The 12743-nt window shown below is 55.7% G+C and overlaps 1 protein-coding gene across 15 annotated transcripts in view; it reads right to left on the minus strand.

Annotated features, from left to right (window-relative positions):
- Positions 1-624: 624 nt before the first annotated feature.
- Positions 625-12743, minus strand: part of TNS1 (tensin 1) — a 67871-nt gene continuing 55752 nt past the window's right edge. For 14 of the 15 annotated variants that reach the window (XM_063341739.1, XM_063341727.1, XM_063341725.1 and 11 more), the window contains 11 exons: positions 12501-12675; positions 10963-11831; positions 9509-9595; positions 8708-8839; positions 8194-8286; positions 7662-7739; positions 7246-7317; positions 6999-7167; positions 6700-6768; positions 6313-6345; positions 625-5279 (listed from right to left, as the gene is read on the minus strand). In XM_063341739.1, the coding sequence (XP_063197809.1) occupies positions 5135-5279; positions 6313-6345; positions 6700-6768; positions 6999-7167; positions 7246-7317; positions 7662-7739; positions 8194-8286; positions 8708-8839; positions 9509-9595; positions 10963-11831; positions 12501-12675 (1922 nt within the window). In that variant the 3' untranslated portion in view covers positions 625-5134. The remainder of the gene's footprint in view (positions 5280-6312; positions 6346-6699; positions 6769-6998; positions 7168-7245; positions 7318-7661; positions 7740-8193; positions 8287-8707; positions 8840-9508; positions 9596-10962; positions 11832-12500; positions 12676-12743) is intronic. The other variant, XM_063341723.1, reaches the window with a different exon arrangement.

Consider the following 12743-nt stretch of genomic DNA (forward strand, 5'->3'; position numbering starts at 1 on the left):
GTGAATGCTGAAAAAGCCAGGCCTGAGACTCTGGGAGGGGGAGTTTTGCAAGGCACAGGGGAGCAAGATGGCTCCAAATGGGGCAGGGAGTGGGATTTAATGGGGGCAGACCTTCGCAAAGGCAAAAGACCCCGTATCAGCATCATCCCGTCCCGCTCCCCTACGGGAGAGGGACTCAAAGGGGATGCCCAGAGCTGGGCAAAAGGCACCTAAAGGCAACCTGGGAGAAAGCAGTGGGATTTGAAGGGCACCCAGCGTCTGCAGGGCAAGCCGGAGAGATCCCTCCTGGTAAACAAAAGCCCAAGCCGGAGCCATGTCGGAAGTTTTTGGGGCTGTCTGGTTAGCCGGCATCTGGCGAACACAAGCTGCGGCTGGAGGCTGACAGGCAGCCGCGCAACCCCCCCTTCTTCCCACGCCCACCGCCCCGCGTCTGTCTGGGGGCCCCAGTCTGCCCTCGAGGATCGTTTTGTGGGGGGGGACGACAGCCCGGAGAAAACACAGCACCTGCTGGGGTTTAGGTTGGTTTTTGATTTTTTTTTTTTCCCCTGTGCAAAAAGAACAGAGCATTTATTCCTGCGCTCCCTTAAATTTCAAGGTACGTTTCCAGCGATCCAGACACCAAGCTGGCATTCCAAGCAACAGTATATTTTATATAACTGATTATTTTTTTTTGTTGTTTTTACCACTTTATAAAGCCATACAATGAACTGCAAAGTATCCGACATCTGTACAACGGGAAGACAACAGCGGAGTCACATTCACACACGGACATGGTGCGACCGAAGTCATCCTTACACGCGCGACAACGTTGTGGGCACGAAGATACAAAATATAACGTATTTTTTTTTTCCATCTATATAAATACACAGAAAGGGGCGAGTCTAAAAGTTTTAAACTGTTCATTAACACTGATTAGCAAATAAATCTGTAACGTTCCCAAAGTAACAAAGACAACAACAATAACAACAAAATAAAAACCCCACGCATAACACGGCGGCACGGGATCCGCCAACGGAAACGTTGGGTTACTTCCTTTTTTTCTTTTTTTTTTTCCCTTCCCTTTTTAAGGAAAAGAAAAAAAAAAAAAAAGAAAAAAAAAGAGTAACCCCAAACCAACCTCGCAATTTGCAAAACAAACGAACGAAATGAAACAAGCCCCTGCGGGCTCCTTTGCTGTCTGATCCTCCTGCCTGCTCCAACGGGAAGGGTTGCCTTTTGTTGATGCTGCTGTCTGGGGTTTTTGGGGCGACTGGTTTCTTTACCTGCCCGACCTGCTGGGTGGGCATTTACTTTGCGCTTGGGTTCAGGCGGTTGAACTCGCTCGCTAGAAAAATCGATGCCCAGAGGCTGGGTTGGGTTTATTTTTTTTTCCCCCTACCTGGTTTGTTTACCATGTGTGGTTTGACCAAGGGGCAGCCAGCAAATGCTGCAAGCCAGAGGAACCCCAAACTTCGCTCAATTTATCTGCTTAACCCCATGAGACCCCCCCCCCCCATCTCCACTGGCGATGGCGGGGGGGGCTGGCAAAGGCCACGAGATGGGCGCATCCCATCGGGAGATGATGACAGGGATCATCCCCCAGAACAGCTCCAGAGGGAGGTAGCCCCATTGAATGGGAACCCCACATTTTGCACCCTGTAGGCACTACCGTTCGGGACAGGCAGCAAACGAACACACACACACCCCCCCGCCCCGGGGAGTGTTTCCCAACAGACAGCAACATCGACAGCAAAGGGAGGACGGGCGGGAAGGGGCTTCTCCGAAGAACAAACCGACACAAAAAAAGGGCACGCACAATAAATTTACACACGCAAAAAAAAAAAAAAAAAAAATATATATATATATATGTGGGGAAAAGTGCGTTTTTAAGGATATCTTTGGCAAGAATATATGCAGTTCTTTGTGCAGGAAGGAGGGATGTGTTTGTGTGTGTGTGTGTGAGAGAGAGAGAGATACCATCCGGCTGCTGAGAACGGCAGTGTGATTACAACGAAACATATGCTGGGCTTAACTCGCGCAAGCTCGAATCTCAAATACCATGACTGCATTTAAAAACCAAAGAAAAAAAAAACAAAAAAAACCCAAAAAAAAAAATCCCAAAGAGTCTTTTCTGTTCCTTTCGTAAGGAAAAAAATATCAACACTAGGTCCCCGCCAGCCCCAGGAGCTGGGTGATCCGCAACGCCGGCTGACAGTCTCTCCCGGGGAACAGAAAGGGTAGTTACACCTAAAACTGTAACTTTAAAAAGGAGATAAAAGGAAAAAAAAAAAAAAGTGCCTTTAAAGGGAGCTGACAAACACCCGGCTACATCATTGGAAGGTGATTAGCTCTGTGTTAAAAAAATAATATAATCATCGGACAATTTTGTTAGTGTTCGAGATTTGGATACGGTCTAACTCTTCAGCTAGTGGGTTAGTGGGGAAGCCGTGGGCGGCTCAGGGCCCGAAGCAGGCGTGATGCTATGGGCAGGTATCTGCTGGGGTCAGCTTCTACGCGACATCTCCGGGGTGCTTAGGTCTGCTTCGTTTGCATGGGGAGAAAAAGAGGAATGGGGGTTTCAAGCACCGGTTTCCGAGGCAGCAGATTAAAATAAAATTACATTATTATCATCTTTTTTCTTAGCAGTGAGAAAAACCAAGTCTGAAAAATAGAGGCTTTCAAAAATATATCTTTATATATCTATAAACACAGTGTTTCCTCTAATCGGTGAACGGCAGGGTGAGGAGATTACGGGTGAGATCGTCTCTCATCTCGCTTGAATTTCGCAGAAGGAGGGAATCGCTTTTTTTTTTTGGAAACATCAAAAATGAAAAGGTCTCCGCATCCATGCGGCCGGGGAGCCGGGGAGAGGGGAAAGCCCCCCATCCTCCCCAGAAACCCCCCCGTCGTCCCGCCGCCGCCATCTCGCAACCAACTCCCCGCTACGCATCCTTTCAACGCTCGCTTCGGTACCTCGGTACAGCCTCCGGGCGCCCACGCCGCTCGCTCCCCCCCACGCACACACACACACACGCACGCACACGCACGCCGGTCACACGCACACCGTCCCGACACGGGGTGGGGGGACACAACCCCCGCGCCTCTTCCCCCATCCCTATTTTTCCCTTGCTCTGGATTTTCTTCTAACGTGCAGGTGTTTCCCCGGGGCAGGGGAAGGGGGTTGAAGGGAACAGGACGGATATGATGGGGGAGATATGATGCGCGGAAAGCAATATGGCAAAAATAAATATTTTCGGAGTGTAAATTTAACCTGTTTTTCCTCCTTAAAATTTCGTTAGCTTACAGTATTTCGTCAGTATAGCTCGTATATATATTATAGCTATCAAGGCAAAGGCGGTCCAAGGGAGGCGAGCTTTTGGGGATGGGGGGGCTGCAGTGCTACGTTTCTAATTTTTGCCCCCAACAATCGATCTGGGCCACTTTGCACTGAAAACTTCACCCAGAAGGTTCTCAGGGGGAAATTTGCAGCAGAGGGCTCGGCAAGGACCGTGCCCCCCAGTCCCGAACCTGCACGTGTGACCAAAACATCCTCTGCCCCACCACAGCGCCGTGGGGCTGGGACCTCTGCCTGCTGCCCCCCAACCATGTCTCGCCCCCCGACCCCCGGCCGCAGTGGCACGGGGGCCCTTTGCCCTTCTCGCCCCCCCCGGCTGGCCCTCCTCACCTCCCGAAGCAAAGGGAAGAGCCAACAGCACTGAAGCCGCGGCGAAACTACGGTGCATTCGGGGGGGCATGAGCCTCCAGCCAGCCGGTTCTGGGGGTACATGCGTGCTGAGCAGGGCGGCTCTCGGAGGACCTGTTACCTCCCCACCGAGCCAAAGCTGCCCAGCGACTGCAGGTCCTTTCCTTTAATATATATAATTTTTTTTTTAATATTTTCTTCCTTCTTTTTCTTTTTTTTTTTTAACGTGGCCTCCAAAATAAAAGGAGAAAAAAGCGCCTGAGTTACTTGTAGTCATTCGCCTTTCGTGCAACTTGAACATCCATGCAATGTAAAAAACCGCTTGCGCGTCTCCGAAGAGCAAGATAGGGGTAGCCACGGGTCCGCTGCTTCGCACAGGGAAGCCACCTGTGCCAGCATCCGCTATTATTATAATTATTATTATTATTATTAAAATGTTTTTCTTTCCTTTCTTTTTTGTTTTTGTGTGTGTGTGTGTTAAGAGAACGTGTGACAGGCTGCAGTAGAAAACTGCCAAAGAGGACTAGTGATGGGAGGGAAAAGGGGAAGACGGGAGAGGAGGCGATTTTCTGCATCCTCCCAGGGGCTTCCCGGGGGGCCTCTGCCTTCCCCAGGCGTGGGATGGCAGGAGCCCCCCCACACCTCCCCATGTGCTGGGGGGCACAAGCACCCCCAGGGGAGGTGGGGAAATGCTTTCACCCCCCATCTCCAGATGGACTCACGGCGGCTCACCTGTGACCGGCGCTGGGCTCTGGGTCAGCAATGGATGTCAGCCCACAGCCAAGCTCCCTGCGGATGGGAGGGCTCAGGACCAAGCCCCCCCGTGCCCCCAGCAAGTCGCCAGGCAGCTGGCAGGTTTCGGGAGAAGCGTAGGGACCAGTAAGGACCCTCCACTACAGCTGGGCAAGGGAAGGTTTCCGAGGGCATCTCCTCCCGTGTCCCACAGACCCAGCCCAAGGTGTTATCTCCTACGGGTCGTTTCAAACACACAGCAGACGTTCATGATGGAGCTGCTGGGATGGAGCTTCTTCCATGGGTTTTGCCGGTTGTGTCCTTTTTTCCAGATGGAGAACATCATTCATGGTCCCACGTTTGGTCCCGAGTGGACGTAACTGCTCAGGACTGTGATGCCGAAAGCTGGGAACACACCTCTCACTGCCGCCTTCGCTTTGGTCACCTTTCCTGCGATGGGACATGCATCCTGTCTGGCGTGACTTTGTGGCTCTCTTACGTAGGTGCGTGGTTTTGGTTCCTCTATGTGTGTGTTTGGCTTGTGTTGAGTTTTTAGGGGTTTCGTTGGGGTTTTTTTGTTGTTTGCTGTTTTCCTCCAAAATTCCAACCCTTTTTCCCCCCCAATTCACTTCCCTCTCCCACAATGCACTTCCTCACACTCCTTCTCGGATCAGCTCCAAGTCCTTCTCCAAAATTCAAGAATCACCCGCAAGCGCCGGCTCATCTTTTCTGGCCGGAGCCAAGCATGACCCTGGAGACAAAGTTGACGATGGCTGCAGCTGGCTGGTCTGGGTCCAGCTCGGCAAAGAGATGGCAGACGTTGTCTGTGGTGCTCCCTTGCTTCCTGGCCACAAAGCCGAAGAGCCTGGGTGGGGAGAAGGCGAGAGGCTCAGAGAGGTCTGCCATCATTGCTCACCCATGGAACACCACCACCCTCTTCCAGCATGGTCTTGTCCACCTCCCCCTCTTTAACATCCACCTTGCATGACACAGAGGAGGACATCACATGAGACATCACAACCTGCATGAAGACCAGTCTAATATTTCCCTTTGCTGCAATTTCTTTCAAGGTCAGCACTGTGTTTCCATCATCTCTTGGCCAAACCCCCCTCGCTCTGACCATCCCTTCCACCCTCCCCTAGACCATCCCCAGGAAGGGACCTTCCAGATGATCACAGCACTGCCTCAGTTTGGGTGATGGCCCTTAAAACCACGGAGGCGTGATGGGCTGGTCATTGGGGTAGACTCCATATGAAAGATCCCATAACATTGTGAAGGCCGACTGGGGACACGGGGAGCTGGGTGAGACGATGGGGTTATTTCTGTCTGTCTCTTCTCTGATAAATAAAATGTCCCCCCTCTTTTTTTTTTAATTAGAACGTGCAAACTCAAGTTATAAATACGGGGGAACAGAATGTGAGACAGGCCCAGGCCATGGCATTTCTAATTGGAGAGGGGAAATATCCCAGCAGCTGGACGTCCTAATAAAAACCCCTTTGCTAACACAATGGCTAAAATTAGTGGGAATTGGCCCCTGGAAATGGGCTCAGCCGGCAGCTCTGCGCTAGGGAGGACAGGAGGAAAGAGAAGAGCTCATAGGCCACAAACATAACCCCCAGGTCTGCTTCATGAGCTGGCTCTCGCTGATTCCACTAGGACAGTTTCCAGTATGGCCAGTTCAGCAAGGGCCATGCCTGCTCTGACCAGGAATCCGAGATTGAAAGATGTTTCCCGAATCCCCAGACCCATGGTCTCATGCTTGGGTGAAATGTCCCTGCAGCAAGGACCTGAGCCTATCTCAGGCTGCTCCGCATGGGGCATCTCCCAGCCAATGCTCAAACACAAGCAGGAGCCACCCCAACAGCGGCTGGGAGGAATCAAGGACAGAAACTACTTACTTGGCTGGGCCGCTGCCGTCAGTTTTAGTCCACCTGCAAGGAGAAGAGGAGGTGTGAGGGATGGTGCCTCTTGCACCCCACAGAGAGACAACGCTGTGATGGGGGCGACCACAGCAATGCTAGAGGGCCAGCCTGGCTTTGCACAGGCTTGGCTCTATGGAAAAAAGACTGATGCGCCTCTTCCCCAGCATGAAGATGCTTGGAGACACCAAGAAGGCACCAGGAGAAGCTGGTGTTGCCCCACGGTATTCAAGGGTGCATTCCATCCCTGCTCTCTGCAGGAGCAAGGAGGACAGAGCAAATAAAGACCCTGCTCCAAGCAGTCCAGGAGCCTGGGGGAGGGCAAGGGGCAGGGGACATGTGCTCCCCCAAGGTTAGGGCACTCACTTTCTTTCCTGGGGGTCCAGGTCGCAGAAGGTGACGGTGTTGAGCGGGTAGTGTCGTCGGAAGAACAACCTGAAACACAAGGCAGGGAGCGTCAGGGCCAGGGAGCCCCCACCACAGCCCAGTCCCACTGTCTCTGACCCATAGGTCTCCCCTAGGATGCTCCAGGACCCAAGGACAAAGCCCAGTCCTGCCCATGACAAGGCTCATGCCACTCCAGGGACATCCTTCATCAACATGCTCCCTGGATCACAGCCCTGTTGGCTTTGGGGACACGGGGACATGGCCACGGAAGGTCTTACTTCCTCTGGTTGTCCGTTAAGGTGATGCCTTGTGCGGAGACTTTGAAGTGGACGATGGTAGCGGTGGGTGTGGGGTCAGCCACCAGTGTCTCAGCAACGGCCTTCGCAATGGCCTGAGGGCCCGTCAATGACTCCATCTCCACCGAATTGATGAAGAGGACGTTGCAGGCTGGAAGGGGAGACAGCAGACATGGGGTCAGCCACTGCCCTGGGCCACGTTCACCCTGCGGCAGCCCTCTCTACTCACCCGCACCCTGTTTGAGGAGGTCGGTGGCCGAGTTGCTGGCCGACGCAGTGTCTTTCTTTTCCTCCATGGGATCTAGAAGAGAGAGGGTGTTATTGCTGCTCCCTGCTTGGAAACCCACCCCGTCCCTGCAGGCTGTGGGGGCGGATGCACTATCCCCTTTCCAACTGCCGAGCATCAGATCCCAGTGTAGATGTGGCACTGAGGATGAAGGGTAAAGCCCAGTCTGGCTCCGAGTTGTCTGAGAACAGGGATGAAGGGACTAGCAAGGAGGTACAGCATCCAGGATGGAGATGAGAGAGGTATATCCCCAGGGCTGGCTCTGTTCGGCGTATACAGCCTTGAGGCTGGGAACCCATACCCCATCCCAAGCAGCAGAGGGCAAGATGTCCCACTGCTCCTTTCTGGCCCTGACTTACCTCGGTCAGGAATGACCAGCTTGCAGGGCAGGGCCAGAGGCATGATGGAGTGCTGGTACACCAGCGCCGAGAGACAGCCTGGAGAGGGAGGGAAAATGGTCAGCACAGGGCTGGGGACATGGGTTTTCCCCGGTGTTAGGTCATTCCTGATCTGCGTGGATGGGAACAGGATTTTTGGTGTGGTTCTTCACTGTTGTTTTAATGCCCCGTGTAGCATTTCCTCTTGATGAAACCACCGTGCCCATGGAGGGCTCAGGGAGGGGGCAGAGAAGCCAAGACCACCTTCGGAACAACACATCAGGCAGAGGTCCTCATGCAGCACCTCAGAGCACATTAGCCATGGGATATCTGGAACAAGGGGAGCCCCTGCCCTCCACCCTGCCCAGCAGCATCATGTGTCCTACACATGTGCAGGGACAAGAGGCAGTACGAGAGGTGGGGGCTCTCCCAGATAGTCTGCTTTGATAGTCCAGCAAAGGCAAGGCTCTCCCAACCCAACCCCGCATGGGAGAAGCACACTGGGGGCACTCACCAAAATTTGGCTCGTTGGGGCATCCTTTTAGTTTCACACCCCGCGGGCTGGTCTCGATGAGGAAGTGCCTCACCAGCTCGTTGGTGATGTCTCCTGGGAAGAGATGGGAATGTTCTTACAACAGAGCCACCCCTCTCCTCCTCCCACTCTGCAGTCCCACGGGGAAACCAGTGGCCAGCCCAAGGGAGGGGTCCCTGCCACTCTGCCCACCCTCCTCCTTTGCACAGGGTCAACCCCAAGCCAGGCTCTCCCATGGTGTTGGTGGGCCGGGGAGGCTGTCCCCCTTTTGCCACGCCAAAGCACAAGATGCAGATGCCCCTGAGCCCTCCGCAGCTCAGGGCAGAGGACGTCTGGTGCTTCCTTGTGCCCTGGGAGGGGAGGGCTGGGAGGGAGGGATCCTGCCACATCAGCACATACCCAAGGGCATGACTGGCTCAGCAGACCCAGCTGCCTGCTTGCCCCAGACAAACGATGGAAAGTATCTCGGCGTGGGATGGAGAAGGGCACACAATACCTTTCTTGTTCTGCTGCATGACCGTGGGAGGCGGAGAAGCTACTTTCATGGCGAGGCCGTAGGCTCCCCGGAAGGAGTGGCTGTCTCGGATGATGAAAGCCCCCGGCTCCCTGTCCTTCAGCAGTGCAATGGCTGCAGGAGAGAACAACAGACCTCAGAGCTGGCACAGTGAGAGCTGATGAGCCCTCCAAAACCAGCAAGTGTGGGTTGGGATGGGATCCCCTGGCTCTGTGGCGTCACAGCCGGGCACCACAGCGTCACTGTCCCCCCTGCACGGCTGGATGGGGGTCTCGAGTGGGTCTGCGGCCAGGCAGCGGCTCATCTTCCCCTGGCCTCCACTGCCCTTGCATCAACATCTCAGAGCACCCATTCCCACCCAGCCCAGCTCTGAGCAATCAAGCACTGGAGGACAGGCAGGGACCAGCGGCCAAATGCTGGGACCTTGGCCCTGAAGGCACCTTGCCCTCTCCTTTTCTCCCCTCCCCTATTTTAGCCATGTCTCCGAGATCCTTCTAAGCTCTCTCTGGGTGCTCTGCACCCCAAACTACATAGATCCACTGCACGCTGTGGGGACCAGTGTTCCTCCACCAAGGGGACAGTTTGGGGAGCCCACAACATGCAAGCCTGCAGCTGAGCTGGGCTTCAACCCCCCTCTGCCATGGTCTGTGCATCCATAATCTACATTCACTGCTAACCCAGCCCGTAAGAGAAATCCTCGCTAATCCATGTGATCCCAGATACATGCCAACTCCCAACCATGGCTCACTTGACTGTATCCTTCACCCTGTGCCATCTGCCCACCTTGCTCCCTGGAGATGTCCGGTTTGTACCAGTACTTGGAAGTGTCCTGCACAAACTTGACGTTGGCACGAGTCTCGGGGCTGATGTCTGCAAGGAAGGGAAGAGGAGAAGACAAGAAAAAAGTTAAAAGATGTTGTAGCTAAAACTCCGCATGAGTTTTTAGCAAATCCCGCTAAAGCCTTAATACCTTCACGTCCTCCCAGCCCATTGATTTAACTTCAACGCAATCCTCCACACCCAGGCAGGGTAATCATCACCTGGAGATTATGGCCATCTAAAGCTAAACCCAGGCACAAGGGCCCTTGAAGGGCTGTGTGTGGGATGAGCCTCCTGGCCACAGAGCCAGAGACAAAATAGGAATTCATCATTTAAAAGGGAGCTGGCCAGGTGAAATTAAAGCTGTCGGAGGAAAGAGATATGTCCAGAGGGTGGTGGAGAGATCCCCTAAATTCAGAGGGCCTTTATTGCTCTCTAATGTTCAAGATTTGGTTCATCCATCGTAAAAATAAATTCCTTCCCTTATCTTTGCTCCATGCAGAGGAACTGGACAGGTCAACCTACCCTTGGAAATGCAGCCCCCAGTCCCAGCCCGACCCTGCCTCACTCGGTGTCCATCAGTGACATGGTCCCAGTGGGACCCAGTCCTCTGGCCATGAAGCCACCACTTTGCCCGTGCAGTGTTTCCAACCACCTGCTTTCCAAAGACAACTGAGCAAACAACCCGGCAGGCCAGATAGCATCTCTGCTGGAGACGTGTTATCAGCCCTCTGCAATCTGGTCTCCTTTGGAGAGGCGGGGGGCTCTCTCTCCTCCCCAGCCCGCTTGCTAATTGTTACGGGTTTTAATTGCTCACGCTTCCCCGCTGGGAAATGTCTCCAGCCACAACGAGTCACAGGGCCGGGGTGGGCGCCAGCATGCCCACAAAGGGCTGCCCGCTCGGCAGCGAAACCGGCCCAGCAGCCGGAGCCACCGCTGCCCCATGGCTTTATTCCCCTTGTCCTATCAGCCTGATCTTGGCGTCACCGAGGTGTCCCGTAATGGGAGCCAGCGAAGGCGTTCCAGGCGCGGCAGCACCCGGGGCACGGCACACCATTTGAAATGAGGAGGCAGCACCGCAGCGGGGTCTCGGCAGGGTAAAGCCCACTGGGAAGGGGGCCAGGAGGTCAGCACATCCCCACGGAAGAGAAAAGCTGCCTCCGGGCGCTTTGATCTCTCCATACACAACTCCGGGCGCTGTTTATGCCAGTGATGGCGGGTCGGTGCTTTTCCTGTTTGGATTTGGCAGAAAGCGCCGGAAATGGCCCGAGCCCCAGCAGTGCCGCCGGTTTGCGGATGAGCAGGAGGGGTAAATCAGGACGCGGCTGCAACGCCTTTCCCACCGGCCAGCGAGGAGGAGGAAGGGAGAGCCCTGGACAAGGCAGGGGGACACGGGGACCTCCCACAGCATCCCTTACCTGGCATGGAGAACTTGGAGAAGTCCGGTAGGGTGTGGGAGAAGGCGACGGCGCTCCCACCGCTGGGGCTGGACATGCCACTGGAGAGGGGCGAGGACACCTTGCCGTTGATGGTGGCATAGTTGGGCAGGCTGTTGGAGCGGTCCCCAGCCGACATCCGCCGCTTCTCAGGCAGCGCGGGCTGCAGCGTGGGGCTGCCCTGGCGATAAGCAGCTGAGTCCGGGGAGGAGGAGTGCGGCGTGCTCGTGCCGGGGTAGTATGCCGGCGAGACAGGGAAGGACGGCGTGGAGGGAGGCTGGTAGCCAGAGGAGCTGCTCTGCCGAGACAGTGTCGGGTGCCTTTCCTCCAGGCTGGGGTAGCCATACAGGGGGCTGCCAGGGGGGACGGCTGTCATGGCTTGATGCCTGGCCAGGCTGGGACTCCCCGGTGGCGCCACCAGGTTGCCGTGGGCTGCCGTGGTGTGCCTGCCCAGCCCGGGGCTACCTGGAGCACCGCTCACACCGGGGTTGACGGCTCTTCGCCCAAAGCCGGGGCTGGGCGGTGTGTTGGTAGCCACTGTCCGGTGCAGGGTGCGGGGGCTCCCCGGCAGGACATGGACCCCCACCACATTGACCTGCGTCTGCGGCCGAGCTTGGGGATCTGCCTGGAGGGTGGCTCGGCCATCGGGGTAGTCAGGGCTGGAGTATGCCGAGCCTGGGACCCCACCTTGGACCATTGCAAAAGAAGATGGAGACGAGTTTTGGTAGCTGCTGTGAGCAGAGGGCATCTGTGAGCTGACGGGCGACCGGTAAACAGGCTCAGCCGAGGCGTGGGGAGGTGTAACCGTGCCGTGGGGGCTGCCCTCCGATGGGTAGCTGCGGAGGGAGGCCCTGAGGAGAGATGAGAAGAAGGAGGATTCAGCTCCATCCCTTATTCCTGCTGCTGTCTGGCACCCTCCTGTGAGTGGTGCACAGGGAAACTGAGGCATGGCGCCAGCAAGCTGCTTGGGTGCTCAGAGGCAACGGTAGGCTGGGTCCTGCCAGCTGCATGAAAGCAACTGGAGGCAGCTTTGGTTCCCCCATGCATCCCAATTCCCTCTCAAAATATGGTTTTCTGGGAGACAGAGCCTTTTTCCAGTTCCTCTCCCAGTAAAGCTCCCGGTTCGCTCCTCCCTGCCAGCCTCGCCAAGCGAGCTGGTACAGGACACCCCATGGGCAGGGTGGAGAGGAGACAAGGATGACGTCTCCATCACACCACAGGGCACCAATGCTCAGCCCAACCCAGGGCTAGGCGTTGGTACAGACCCCATCCCTCCTCCTGCCCAGAGGGACAGGTTATCAGCGAGATGCTGCTGAGGACCAGTGGCCACCAGTGACCACCAGTGACCCAGCTTTGTGTCCTCAAGGCAGCAAGCCGCATGGTTATCCAGGACCCTTAAGCCCTGTGTGGGGAGACGGGGTTCCTTGCAAAGGCAATTTCAAAGTGGGAGCAAGTCTGTGCACCAGGCAGGGTTCAGCCCTGGCCCCACCAGCCCCCAGGACCTGCACCCACTGCCTTACCCGTCCACGCTGTGAATGGGGCTGCTGGTGGAGACGGGGCTGGGGGCGTTGAAGGAGTTGGTGAAGGTGCCGTTCCTGGCGGGCACCTCCAGGCCCCCGGGCTGGGTGGTGGGCAGGCTCCCTCCTCTGCCCGTCGTGGCCGTGCGGGCCACCGATTCAACGTAGCTCCTGGGCTCTGCAGCAAAAGAGGAAGGGAAATGGATGAGCCCACAGCTCCCATGGGAAGGGGTCCATGCCCTTCCT

The sequence above is a fragment of the Chroicocephalus ridibundus genome, chromosome 7 (genome assembly GCF_963924245.1).
Source record: "Chroicocephalus ridibundus chromosome 7, bChrRid1.1, whole genome shotgun sequence".
NCBI lineage: Eukaryota > Metazoa > Chordata > Aves > Charadriiformes > Laridae > Chroicocephalus > Chroicocephalus ridibundus.